This window comes from Aquarana catesbeiana, linkage group LG01 (assembly GCF_042186555.1).
Source record: "Aquarana catesbeiana isolate 2022-GZ linkage group LG01, ASM4218655v1, whole genome shotgun sequence".
Classification (NCBI taxonomy): Eukaryota; Metazoa; Chordata; class Amphibia; order Anura; family Ranidae; genus Aquarana; species Aquarana catesbeiana.
The window spans coordinates 353835220-353848748 of NC_133324.1; the positions used below are offsets into that span (position 1 = coordinate 353835220).

Consider the following 13529-nt stretch of genomic DNA (forward strand, 5'->3'; position numbering starts at 1 on the left):
ATCAAAGCAAATTTCCCCATAAGAAATAATGGAAACTCAAATGATTCATTCCACAGCCATTTATTCATAACTCCTTCAGTTTATAGTCCATATAAAAAGATTATAGCAATGTGACCAGGTTGTGTAACCATAAAATGTCCATCCACAAGGGGATTAGAAGCAAAATCCAGCTGGAGCTCCAGAGTATAAAAGAGAAGAGAGGCGCCTCTAAGTGTAGCAATATGTTGCTAAATGTTGTAACCATATTGCTACACTTAGAGGCGCCTCTCTTCTCTTTTATACTCAGTTGTGACATGACGCTACTTTTATATCAAGACATCTCTTGTATATCAAGTCAAAATTTATTTAAAAATTTTGCTTGTCTTGCAAAACGCTCTCAAACCAAGTTACTCTTAAACCAAGGTATCTGGCATGGCCAGTTTTAAAGAACCCATGCCATGAATTAAAGTGGATGTAAAACCAATGTCATCCTTTCTAAACTACTGCCATAGGGGTTATCTATAAGGATAGACATGCCTCCTGCATGTATCTTTACCTGTCAAATGTCTCCCCTCTGTCTGTTATGAGAGCCAAAAAACTGCAGATTCTGTGGGTGGGTCTGTTGTCTGGAGCTCGGTGGGTGGAGTCGTGATGTCAGTAGACTCCCCGCCCACCTCTACACTCCCCTTGTCAATATGCATTTTCTCCTGTGTATTTCTTACACTGAACTTCAGCTATGATCTCTAACATCTAGTGACAGGAAAGTAACCACATGACTTCAGCATGCCAAATCACGCTGAAGTGTGGAACAGCCAATCCTTGCAGAGCTGCTGAAGAAAGGAGTGGTGGTGGGAATTAAAAAATAATGCATGTCTTAGGCTAGTGCACGAGATGTAAATCACCTGTCACTCACAGCAAGGGGGAGGATTTGACAAAGTTTTTCTCACTGAACAATAAAAGAGGATTGCTCAGAGATGGATTAACTCTTTGTGGCAAGACTGGGCTCAAATGATAGGAAATCTTATACTCTACATTATGACATAAAACAAATATTTCGGGATTACATCCACTTTAATTGTTGCATGATCCAAATGACAGCAGATCACCCCTGTTTTTTTTTTTTTTTTTTTTTTTTTTAGATGTTTTCAAATCCTATGTTGCAGAACAAACTAGTTCGGAGAGTTGTGCAATGTGGATGTGCATGAAAAAGGCCACATTCTACTGTAAAACTAGGTGTATTTCTTTATACTGCCTTTAGAAAAAAAATATTATATTTTTCTACCTACAGAGATTTAATGGAATGCTTTTTAACTTTTATAGGTTCTGTTAAAATTTAAGCTATGGCTAGTCAGAGCCATTATTATAGGGAAAAGCTTCCTATGTATTTCTACATAAAATGTCACCTTCTCCGGTATCACATTCATTCAGTATGTGTTATGAAAGCAAGTGGTGCCAGGCGCCTACTCAGCTGGCACACACATTGTAGAAATGCTCTGCAGATCCTAACCTGCCTTCCCTTCCGTTCTTGTCTTACACTTTCATTCTTGGTCTTTCTCCATGGGTGAATGCATGGTGCTCTGTCATGCTAATGGATGCGTGTTGCTACAACTAAAGGCAAAGCACCATCACACAATGCTGCCACTTGCTGGTTATTTAGGACACATCACCGCTGTGCACATGTAGTTCCTGCAAACATCAGGATGCCTGCTTTCTGTAAATCACCTAACTGGGAGGAGACGAAGAAAATCTTCCACACCATTCCTCATATTAATGACTGTCTATTCCACTGCACTTTACTTTCTGAGCCTAATTTACTCATATTACACATGACCAGGGTATTAGGCTTAGCAGGGAAGACAGGAATACACGCTTCGTTTATTTGTGAGAACATATTCATAAGGGAAATTTGTTCGTAGAAAAATATGGGAGCTGCCACTGCAAAACTTCTAAAAATACTAGTTACCTGGCTGTCCCTTGCTTCAGCATTTCTGAATCGCTGATTAAAGTCAGAGCTCCTATATGGAATACTTGTTCCAGGCCAGAGCGTCAAGGTATTGAAGCCATTGAAATTGTATGACAGCCAGGATACTAGTGTTTCCAGAAGGAGAATGGCAGTTTCCATACCTACAGATTTCCTTTCATCCTTTCGGATCCGATACATTGCGTGCTTTAATTCCGTCTGTGCAGTCTTCCTCTGTGAGCAGAAGGTGGTGTTCAGACCCTAGGGACATGGCCTGATTTTTCATAGACTTGCATTTAGGTCCATCCTTCAAATATGGCTAGAAGCAGCCATAAGTTTGTTTGCTGAAGCAGCACCTTTTAAATGCCAGTAAAAAGATTAGCACCACTTACGTGGTAAGGATTAATCAAAAATTGATTTGCACTAGACTTTACCTTTTTGAAGTGTCAGTCCACCCAAAAACGATAGGTTAGATTTCGGTAGATGCTAAAGAGGGTACACTACCTAATAGTTTCTTATCTGTTATGGGGGCTCCACTGGCAAAATCTCTGTGCTTGAGTTCCCAGTGGGCTCTGTTTTAGACCCCTTTCACACTGAGACGCTTTTAAACTGCCAGTAAAACACTGAGCGCTTTTGAACAGCTTTTCAGGCGCTTTTGAAGAGCTTTCCATTCATTTCAATGGAGAGGGGCGTTTTTTCACCGCCCCGTCAGTGCACTGCCCCAGTATAAAATCATTAATTGATTTGATTTTAATGGAAATAAGTTTTCGTGAGCTTTTCAGGCACTTTTTTTTTAACATGAAAGCTCCTGAAAAGTGCCTCAGTGTGAAAGGGGTTTAAAGCTGAAGTCTAGTATTTCTTTTTTTTTGTTTTTTTTTTTTCAAATACAGCACCAGAGACAGTACTTACTATGAATGTTCCGGTGGCTGCTGTGTTCTGTTGAAATCTGAAGTTATCTGCCGTGGCAGCTGTGATCTTCTATTGCTGCAGCGGTTATTTGAGCTGCTTCACTTGTAACAAGCACTCCTCAAGTGCCGATTATGCCTGCCCTTTCCACCCCCTTGTTCAAGTCAAAGAAGCCATAGTATTGGTTCCAACAATGAAAAACGTTCTGTGATTGGAGGAGGCGGACTTATTTATCTGCCCACCCTCTATTGGTAGAGCGCTTTTTATTGTAAGAACCTGTAGTATGGGCACAATGAATGGAGACGGAAAGGGCGAGTTGAATCGTCACCTGACAACAAGTGTTGTGGGTGCAGCCACTCATGTTAACCAGGGCCAGAAGATCACAGCTGCCCGGGTATCTGGGTGCAGAGGATTTAAACTGAACACCAGCACACAGGATTCTCCCTGAAGCTATTTTACTAAACCTTCACTTTAAATAAAGCCTGGGGTCTACGGTCTTATTATGGCCCTTGTATAGTGGGCCAATTATTTAGTATTTCAGGAGGTGGACAATGTTACATGTTTTACTGTACAATAAGATCTGAGGCTGTCTCTAGTATCGATCTACAGGAATCTGAGTTTTTAAAATGTAGCCAGATCATTCAGAATTTATGACGTGTCAATCAGCTTGAGTTCTTGAATACAAGAAAAAGAACCACTGCTCCAGTTGTATAGAAATAAGGCTGATTGGAGTATCTTGAAGAGTGCTAGCCCCGGCCCGCCTCCGTGGGAAACTTGGAAAGAAGAAAGAAATGGCTGCACATCCAGAACTTCCAATTGCCTTTTATTTTGTTTCACAAAGATATCACCAAAGACACCAAACTGTGGTCACGTAGACGCATTTCACACATACATCTTGTGCTTAATCATTAATGATTAAAGTTATGGTAATGGTAGTGATTAAGCACAAGATGTATGTGTGAAACACATCTACGTTGACCACAGTTTGGTGTCTTTGGTGATATCTTTGTGAAACAAAATAAAAGGCAATTGGAAGTTCTGGATGTGCAGCCATTTTTTTCTTCTTTCTTGAGTTCTTAAACCACTGGGGTCACACATCTTTAGACTATTTGAGATTAGGCCAACTGTGTATATTTGTAAAAGCCTTCCACAGCCACTGTGAGATTTTAGAATTTCCCAACCTGATGGAAACTATATTGTTTTGCTACCTGTGGGCCCTCCCACAGTATCATATCGCTATACAAGCTGCTACTTGTGGGGTGACTCATGTTTACCCCCCCAGAATACTTGTCTAATTGGGAACAGGAACTTTTGCACAAGCTGTCAGTAGGGCACAGCTCCATAATTCTTCACTTGGCCTAAAACCTCTTCCATCAACACTATTATTTCAGAGAATCATTTTAAGCTCCCTCAATTGATGGTAGACCATTTACAATTAAATAGATGAGTCTCTTTGACCTCTCCTTTGTGCTGGAGATGTGGACTGGCCCCTGGTCACCTTTTCCCTTATTTGGTTGAACTGTTCACTAATAAAACCATTTGTTAAGTAAGTAAGCTAAGTTTTAGTTAACTTATTCCACAATATACTCTGTCTGTTCCCAAATAAGTAATATAGGAGCATTTCTTAGCAAAAGGTGGAATTAGCCTTTAACATTTTCATTGCAACAGTTTTTAACAGGCATACCTTAGTGGACAACCAATGCTTTGCATTATAGCAGTGGCAGAGGGGAGTTTTATTAAAGCTGCATTCTGATAGTTTACTGTACCTGTCTCCTTGCTCCTGTATTTGTTGCCTTACTGTTTGGTCAGTATAGTAAAGGCTGATGCACACAAGCAACCACAATGAACGCATAGCTGCTGGTGTGCCTTGAGAGGACACTCTGCCAAAGTGTTGATCCCGGTACATTGCATTGTGGATGCAGGAGAGCGGAGGGAGCACTGATGGCAGATGGGTCATGGGAGCGTATGGGTGATGTCACTGCTTTAGGATTTAGAAGGCAATGTCGAGCACCCTCTCTCCTCTCCCTTGCAGCTGCCACTGGCTACCAAAGGGGATCACGTTACTGAACCAGAGTGGGCTGAAAATAGGTAAGTACTGTATTTATTGGCGTATAACACGCACTTTTTCACCCTGAAAATCGGGTGCAAATAGCATGTGCGTGTTATACGCTGATACTTCAATTTTAGCTACCTTGGAGGGGACAGGGAGGGGGCGGGACGAGCTTCGTCAGATCACATACAGTGAGAATCTCCTGTTTACTTGGCGACCTCTGTAATAGGAAGTCCCATCTCCTGGTCTGCCATTGGACCACTGTTCTGTCTAACATAGGAGATTCTCACTGTATGTAATCTGTCGGCGCTTGTCCCACCCCCCTCCCTGTCCCCTCTAGGCTGCAGATGGGCATCGATCAGGCTGCACTGATGGTAATTTTGAGGCAGCTGCATTGATGGCACTTGTGAGGCAGCTGCATTGATGGCACTTGTGAGGCGGCTGCACTGATGGCACTTGTGAGGCGGCTGCACTGATGGCACTTGTGAGGCTGCAGATGGGCATTGATCAGGCTGCATTGATGGCAGTGGTGAGGCTGCAGATGAGCACTGACCCTTATTTTGCTTCAAAGTTACTTATTTAAAATTGAAGGTTTTTTTTCCTGAAACTTCCCTCTTAAAATGAATGTGCGTGTTATACGCCTATGCGTGTTATACACCTATGCGTGTTATACACCAATAAATACGGTATATGCTTTTTTTTTTTTTTTTTACACATTTTTAAGGCTTGTTCGGTTTAAGCTGGAATTCCACTTTAGGTTCTATTCCCACAGTGGAGTTAAAATGGGGTGACTTCTGCCACAGTCTGCTGCGCTGAAAAAAAGTACTGCATTCAGTACTTTTTTTTTAAGTGCCCACCACTGCAATGCAGTGGTGTTAACTGACTCTATAGGGAACAAGGTTAAAGGCCTTGTCTTTGCTTTGGGACTGTACCGGACAACATTGCCTAGTGTATCCCAACACAAATGGTGTTACTGGCACCTTAATTGCAGACTGCTTACTCCAGTGTTTCACGTACAGCAATACTTCTAGTCCTACAAGTGTCCAATCAATGTAAACTGCAAAAATGCTTTGTATTCTTGGACCATCCATGAGTGGGGAAAAAAGGACATTGATTTTATTTTTGTACATCGTCGCATGACCGTGCAATTGTCAGTTAAAGTAACGCAGTGCCGTATCGCAAAAAATGGCCTGGTCAGGAAGGGGGGTACATTATCCGGAGGTCAAGTGATTTAGCTGATCTGTGTTGTTTGCCATTTGTTGGTGTGCAACAGAGGAAGCAGCTTATAAGTTTACGTCGAAGCAGAGACATGATTGTGGGTTGAGACGATCTGTGGTTCAGGCCCGGGTGTATCTAGTTAGTGAATTGGTAATCTCAAAACTAGTTAGCGGTTACAATGGCTGCCACCTGCTCTTGGCTCATCTTATCATTACAATGCAAGGGGTGATCTTCCTGAGCTCCTGGCTGAGAGGCTTTAAGCTGCTGTTTGCACAGTAAGAGAATATCACATGGGAGAATTAAGGAAGGAATTTTCCTCGGGGACGTTCAATTGATTTTAACTTTGGTATTTCATCTTGTGAGATGCAGCAGCTGGCTGTTAGGGGAATTCTTGGCTGGGAGGATGAGGTTAGATCAGGTTGAGCTTGCTGTAACTGTACGATGCCTGTGCCACATGCATAGAAATGAAGGCAACTTGGAACACATATTCATCTCAGTGACAGCAAATGTTCTTTCAGTCCAACAGGCTAATGATTAACTGTGAAATTTCTGAATTCTGATTTACATACTGCTTCATGATCAAATCTGTGACTTATTACGACCCTTCAAATAAATAATAAATCATAGTTTTTTTGGGTTTTTTTTACCTTCGTGCAAAATCAACTGTAAATCTCTCCTGTTAGGTATCATTCACACAGGGCATACAATACCATGCACACATGCAGGGCTTTGTTGGTCAACACGGGGTTGCCCAAATGTGCATCGCCATGCAGACAGACCCGTTGATGTCAACTGGGACACAGCACAACCGCTGTGTCCCATTTGGGAACATGAACCTGCACCACACGGATGTCATTTTGACTTTGACACTAATGGGACTACACAGGGATGCATGGAACATCTGTGCCTCTCTGCATGGGTAAACAAGGCCCTGCATGGGCGTACGATATTGTACGCCTTGTGTGAATGAGGCCTTAAGGACCCTTTCACACTTAGGAGTTTTTCCTGCGCTTTTGAATTTAAAAAAAAGCGCCCGAAAAAGCTCAAGAAAAATGCTTCCCTTTAAAATCACTGAATGTTTTCACACTGGGGCAGTGCGCTTTCATTGTGGTGAAAAAAAATCATGCTTGCAGCATCTTTGGAGCATTTTTGAGGAGCTTAAAAAACTGCAACTAGAACGCTCCTCCCCATTGAAATGAATGAGAAACTCTTGAAAAGCTCCTCGAAAAGTGTTTTTGGTGCACACGTTCTTTAAAAACCACACCGCAAACGCTGCGAAAGCGCTCCATTAACACAAGCGTTTTACTGGCAGTTTTGAAACGAACCCATGTGAAAGTGCCCTTAGGCTCACTCATACATGCAGCATCCCTTGTCACCTGTCTGAAAAATTATCTGCTGTAGATCGCTTTTCAGAGGCATTGGACGGATAGTGAGGAGGTGATTTGTCATTTGAATGGGTTGTGTTTGCAGGTGGTACAAGCAGTTGAGCCATAGCTGCCCATGTGAATGAGCCATTATGGATTTAAGCCGTAGCTGCCCATGTGAATGAGCCATTATGAATTTAAGCCATAGCTGCCCATGTGAACGAGCCATTATGGATTTAAGTCGTAGCTGCCCATGTGAACGAGCCATTATGGATTTAAGCCGTAGCTACCCATGTGAACGAGCCATTATGGATTTAAGTCGTAGCTGCCCATGTGAACGAGCCATTATGGATTTAAGTCGTAGCTGCCCATGTGAACGAGCCATTATGGATTTAAGTCGTAGCTGCCCATGTGAACGAGCCATTATGGATTTAAGTCGTAGCTGCCCATGTGAACGAGCCATTATGGATCTAAGTCGTAGCTGCCCATGTGAACGAGCCATTATGGATTTAAGCCGTAGCTACCCATGTGAATGAGCCATTATGGATTTAAGCCGTAGCTGCCCATGTAAACGAGCCATTATGGATTTAAGCCGTAGCTGCCCATGTAAACAAGCCTTTTTTGGATTTAAAAGCAATGTTATGTGGTTATCCATATCAACCGATACATTTCCAGTACATCGGTGGATTCAGGCTGGTCTTTAATTGGTGGACTTGAAATAGTGTTTAAAAAAAATGAAGTTCTGCACAAACTTAACCCCTCTATCCCACCCACATGTTGGAGATGTCAGGCCCGGGACGGCTCTCTTCTGTACATTTGGAGGGAATGCCCCATGATCCAAAAGTTCTGGACAGAAATCCACCATCTCATGACACAAACTCTTCTTCACCATTCCTCCACACCTAAGAAAGCGTACCACCACTCTCTAGCCCTACACCTCCTAAATGCGCCAAAAAATGTGTATTCCAGTTCATTGGAAATCTCCCCATCGACCTACCATGGCAGAATAGATTAAGTGTGTAATTATCCGAGCATGGCTTGAGATAGAAACCTTAGATTACCCTCCGCAAGACAGGACTATAGACAATCCCCAGAGGTTTACCTAAAACGCTCACCCTCCCCCACTTCTGCCCTCCAATAGGAGACAGGGGACAGAGAAGAAATCATACTCCCATACTTTACCCAGGAGGAACTCCCTGCACCTCCCTCCTCAGTGTTCCCTACTTATCTGATTGGCTAGTGGTCACGCTTCAGTTGTTTCATGGGACTGTTAGAGGTCGGAAGACCACAATCCTGCAGGCCTTACATATATAAGACCACAACCCCAGATGAACTACATACTGCTCCACCATGTACACCAATTTTGCCAGACCCCCACTTACCACTAAAAACTTAAAGCGGTTGTATACCCGCTGACATTTTTTTTTTTTTTTTACCCCTGTAAGGCAAAAGGCATAATGAGCTAGTATGCACCGCATACTAGCTCATTATGAAATACTTACCTTAGAACGAGGCATCGGTATCTTACCTGGTCCACGCCGAGGGAGCTGTCATGTTGCCTTGGCGTGTCTTCCTGGTATCGCGGCTCCAGCGCTGTGAGTGGCTGAAACCGCGATGTCGCCACTCCCGCGCATGCGTGCGGGAGATTTCCTTCCCGGCAAGGTCCGGTGTTCTGCCGAGAAAGTTCCGCTCGGCGGAACTAGGATCCGGTGCGCAGTAGGATCCGGTGGAAATAGCCGAAGGTGAAAAGGGGAAAATCAGCTGTACACGGCGCCTGTAAGAGGGCCCCTCGCGGGCTCGCCACGCTTCGGGCACAGCCTCGCTTCGCTCGGCTCTTTTTTACTCCCCCTCTAGGTCCACTTGGATGGTGGGGAAGGAACCTGGACCCAGGGCGCAGGCGCCGTGTACAGCTGATTGTAGATTTTGTGCTTCGGCTATCTCTGGCAGATGATAGTAGTTTGTACTGCGCAGGCGCTGCGCCTGCACAGTACGGGGGGGGGAACTTATCCGCCGAGGGAACTTTCTCGGCAAGACATCGGCAGCTGCCGGGCCTTCAGCCGAGAATCCCCTGTGCACATGCGCCGCTGCAGTCAGCGGCTCATAGCAAGGGGAATATCTCCTAAACCATACAGGTTTAGGAGATATTTTTTTTACCTACAGGTAAGCCTTATTATAGGCTTACCTGTAGGTAAAAGTTAACAAATAGACTATACAACCACTTTAACCATATCCATCATGATTCCATGCCACAACACCTTCTCCAGAAAATGACGCTCAAACATAGCGAGTTACATCTGAAAGTAAGAGGTATCAGACTTTTTGGAGTTGAGTATATAAGTCAAAGAGTAGGACCTATACAGCAACTGGATCACCATTGTTATATACTCCCTGGTACTCCTTACCATACCTGAATGTACGCACATACTGCATACACTGGATGTATTATTCATCTTGTGTTATAAAGTTATTTGCATTGCTGTTAATTCTGTTTACATATGATGCTGAGGTTCATGTATATTTCTTTTCTGATTCAATAAACTTCTTTTGGAAAAAAAAAAAAATGAAGTTTACTTTAGGCTGGGTTCACACTGATGCAAATTGGATGCGGGTGGACTCCTGCAGTGTGGATCAGAGAATATACTCTAATGGGGTGGTGGGTATTTGGGAGGTGCTCTCACCTTGACCTGAATGGGTAGTGACCCTTGTAAATAATATAATCAATGCAGGCAGCAAAATCATTGTTTCTGTGTATACTTTGCAGATATATTTATTTGCTCAATACATATTCAACCTTTGCTTCTAGCACCAGAAAGTGTTCATCTAAATGCAGACCATATTCTTTATGCAGTTGCTAAAGCTGGCCATACACGGATCGAAATTTGGTTGGTTCAGCAGGGACCATCCAAATTTCGATCCATGTACGGGAAGGAAGGTTCTACAGAAGTCGATCGGCCGATCGTCTTCTGTACATCTTCCCTGTTGGAGTTTTGCCGCCCGATCAGCGCTGTCGGCTCTAGGTTGTGCTGGTGTTACATGTGATCCATTTAGATACAAATAGAGCTCAAATGGGTGGTTCTTTCTATATGTTGAAAATGGTAATAAATATGTTTTTATTCTTTTTCAGATTTTCATCTGAATAGACTGCAACGTGCTTCCATCAATGCAGGCATCGCTCTTTGTGGATATACCTCCTCTGAGCACTTGACGTTTACAGGACATTTGCTCCAAGGACTTGTATATTTATTGGATTTCCATCTCTGTATACAATCACTGGCCGCTGGACTGTGTGCAGCAAGACTGTCACCATTTTGACCCCACACTAGCTTTTTGGACTTTTAGCAATGAGTGAATTTTGGTTGTGTTTCAACTGCTGCATCGCAGAACAGCCGCAGCCCGTAAGTAGCATCCAAATGTTAATTTATTGGCCGTTCTGTTCCATGCTGAAATGAACTAACTGGTTTAGACAGCATCCTTTTTTGCTTTCAATTAGGTTTTGTAAGCAAATGTGTTAATTCAGTCAGTCAATAGTGAAATCCATACTGATGACATACAGCTGTTGGCCACGGGAAGGCCTGAAGCCAATCGGTGGGAAGTGGAACTGCCCTGTGCAAAGTCTTTGTCAGTGCTGTTAATCTTGTTATCCAGTGATTTGTGAAAAACACTGGTGTTTGGTAATAGATTCTCTTATGTAAAGGTATATCCTCTTATCTTTGGCAGCAATGGTAGCAAGTGTGGTCTCTTCTAGGAAAAGCTGAGTAGTGAGGAAGCACCTCTGTACAGGGTCAGCGACACATTGCATTTTCTCATGTTACAATCGCTGGCTTACGTTCTGTTTTGCAAAGTAGAGCAATATCCTATGCGTATGTTTTGTATCTTGTCAGTGACATGCCTGACCAGCGGCATATTGAAGCCAACTGATCTCACCTCTAACTGAGGTGACTGCGTTAACTTTCCACCAGCTGTGACATGGTTACACTTATCAACTACTGTCCACTATTCTCTGTGCTGTGCTGCAGTGCTCTCATAAATGGAGACATCTTTACTATAAAGAAGGTTTAAATTAACAGTCAGTGGCGGTCACATAATAAAAATGTTCTTTATTTTGTCTCAGATTGGTTCCATCTCTATTTTTAGTGGCTACAGGTACGCTATATTACCAAAAGTATTGGGACGCCTGCCTTTACACAAGCATAAACTTTAATGGCGTTCCAGTCTTAGTCCGTGGGGTTCAACCCTTCTGGGAAGGCTGTCCACAAGGTTTAGGAGTGTGTCTATGGGAATGTTTGACCATTCTTCCAAAAGTGCATTTATAAAGTCAAGCACTGATGTGGACAAGAAGACCTGGCTTGCAGTCTCTGCTCTAATTCATCTCAAAGGTGTTCTAACGGGTTGAGGTCAGGACTCTGTGCAGGGCAGTCAAGTTCCTCCACCCCAAATTCTCTCATCCATGTATTTATGAACCTTGCTTTGTGCACTGGTTGGAACTGTTGGAACAGGAAGGGGTTATCTCCAAACTGTTCCCACAAAGTTGGGAGCATGAAATTGTCCAAAATGTCTTGGTCTGCTGATGCCTTAAGAGTTCCCTTCACGGAAACTAAGGGGCCAAACCCAACCCCTGAAAAACAACCCCACACCATAATCCCCCCTCCACCAAATTATTTGTACCAGTGCTCAAAGCAAGGTCCATAAAGTCATGGATGGGCCAGTTTGGGGTGGAGGAATTTGACTGGCCTGCACAGAGTCTTGACCTCAACCCGATCGAACACCTTTGGGATGAATTACACAGCCTTCCCAGAAGAGCCAAAAGGGTGGGCCAACTCAATATTGAACCCTACGAACTAAGTCTGGGATGCCATTAACCACTTCCCGCCTGGCCTATAGCAAAATGAGGGCCGGGCGGTGGTTCATCTGTCCTGACTGGACACATTTGACTGACAGCAGCAGGAGCCATGGGCTCCCACTGCCCTCAGTGTCTTCTGTAAGACCAGGAAAAGAGAGGGGCAGTGCTGAAGCTGGGGCAGCACTGGATCTGTGAGAGGCAGGTAAGAGTTTGGGGATTGGGGGGAGGGTGAAGAAGTAGCGGGGAGTTTTTGGCCTTGATGCTGAGAATGCATTAAGAAAAAAAACACTTAAAATTTAGAACTGCTTTAACTTAACACATTGAGCACAATAAAAAAAACATTCCACAGTAAACTATTTGTTAAAATGCTTACCCTAGCACTTACAGTTTACACCTTTTAATGTTGCTGGCTCCTACTCTCTCAGTGCTGCTTCACTGGACTGTGGGGCTGTGTGTTTCTATTGATGCACACAGTGTAGGGAGACATAACTCTAGCCCCTGCATGCAAGGGTGGCATCATAAGATGCTGCAATAGAAAGGAGCCACCCTGATACAAGAAACCTGGGGCAGCGTTCATGGCATCCGCTTAAACAGGAACAAAGGGAAGCATTAAGGTCTCTTGCCCACGGCCGTTTTAAAAAGCGAGCTGTAAAGCTAGTACCTGGCCCCCCACCCTATGTGAATGAGTATGGTGTACATTGTTCCCCTACCCATTCACCTAAAAAAAAGTGTCAACAATAAACACAGTACACAGGTTTTTTAAAGTATTTTATTAAAAGGCAACTCTGACGTCTCTTCCGATTTCTTCTCCCCTCTCCAGTTCTTCTTCCTCTTCTGGCGATGTCTTTTCCCTCTGCTGGTCCTTCTCCCCCTCCGGTTCGTCTCCTCTCTCCACTGTCTTCTCGCTCTTTTGCCGGGTCTTCTCCGCTGTCTTCTCGCTCTTTTGCCGGTTCTTCTCTGCTGTCTTTTCACTCTTTTTTTTTTTCCGGGTCTTCTCCGCTGTCTTCTTCTGTTCTTCTTTCGGTGTTGACTGAACGCGATCTCCCGGTGTAATGCTGGGTCTGCTGTGTGCAATGACTTATATTGGCATGGGGTGGGGCCACCTGCTGATGTCATACGAAGGCCCCACCCCCTTGTGACATCATCGTCCCATCATGTCCCGTGCGGTGACGTCACAAATTGCCTCAGAGTGACGTCAGCGGGTGGCCCCGC

General features: G+C 43.9%; 1 protein-coding gene across 3 annotated transcripts in view; it reads left to right on the forward strand.

The window, feature by feature from the left end:
* Nucleotides 1–13529, forward strand: part of LOC141146071 (CDC42 small effector protein 2-A) — a 165489-nt gene that overhangs the window by 127301 nt on the left and 24659 nt on the right. For all 3 annotated transcript variants that reach the window (XM_073632838.1, XM_073632832.1, XM_073632842.1), the window contains one exon: nt 10602–10872. In XM_073632838.1, coding sequence (XP_073488939.1) covers nt 10819–10872 — 54 coding nt within the window. In that variant the 5' untranslated portion in view covers nt 10602–10818. The remainder of the gene's footprint in view (nt 1–10601; nt 10873–13529) is intronic.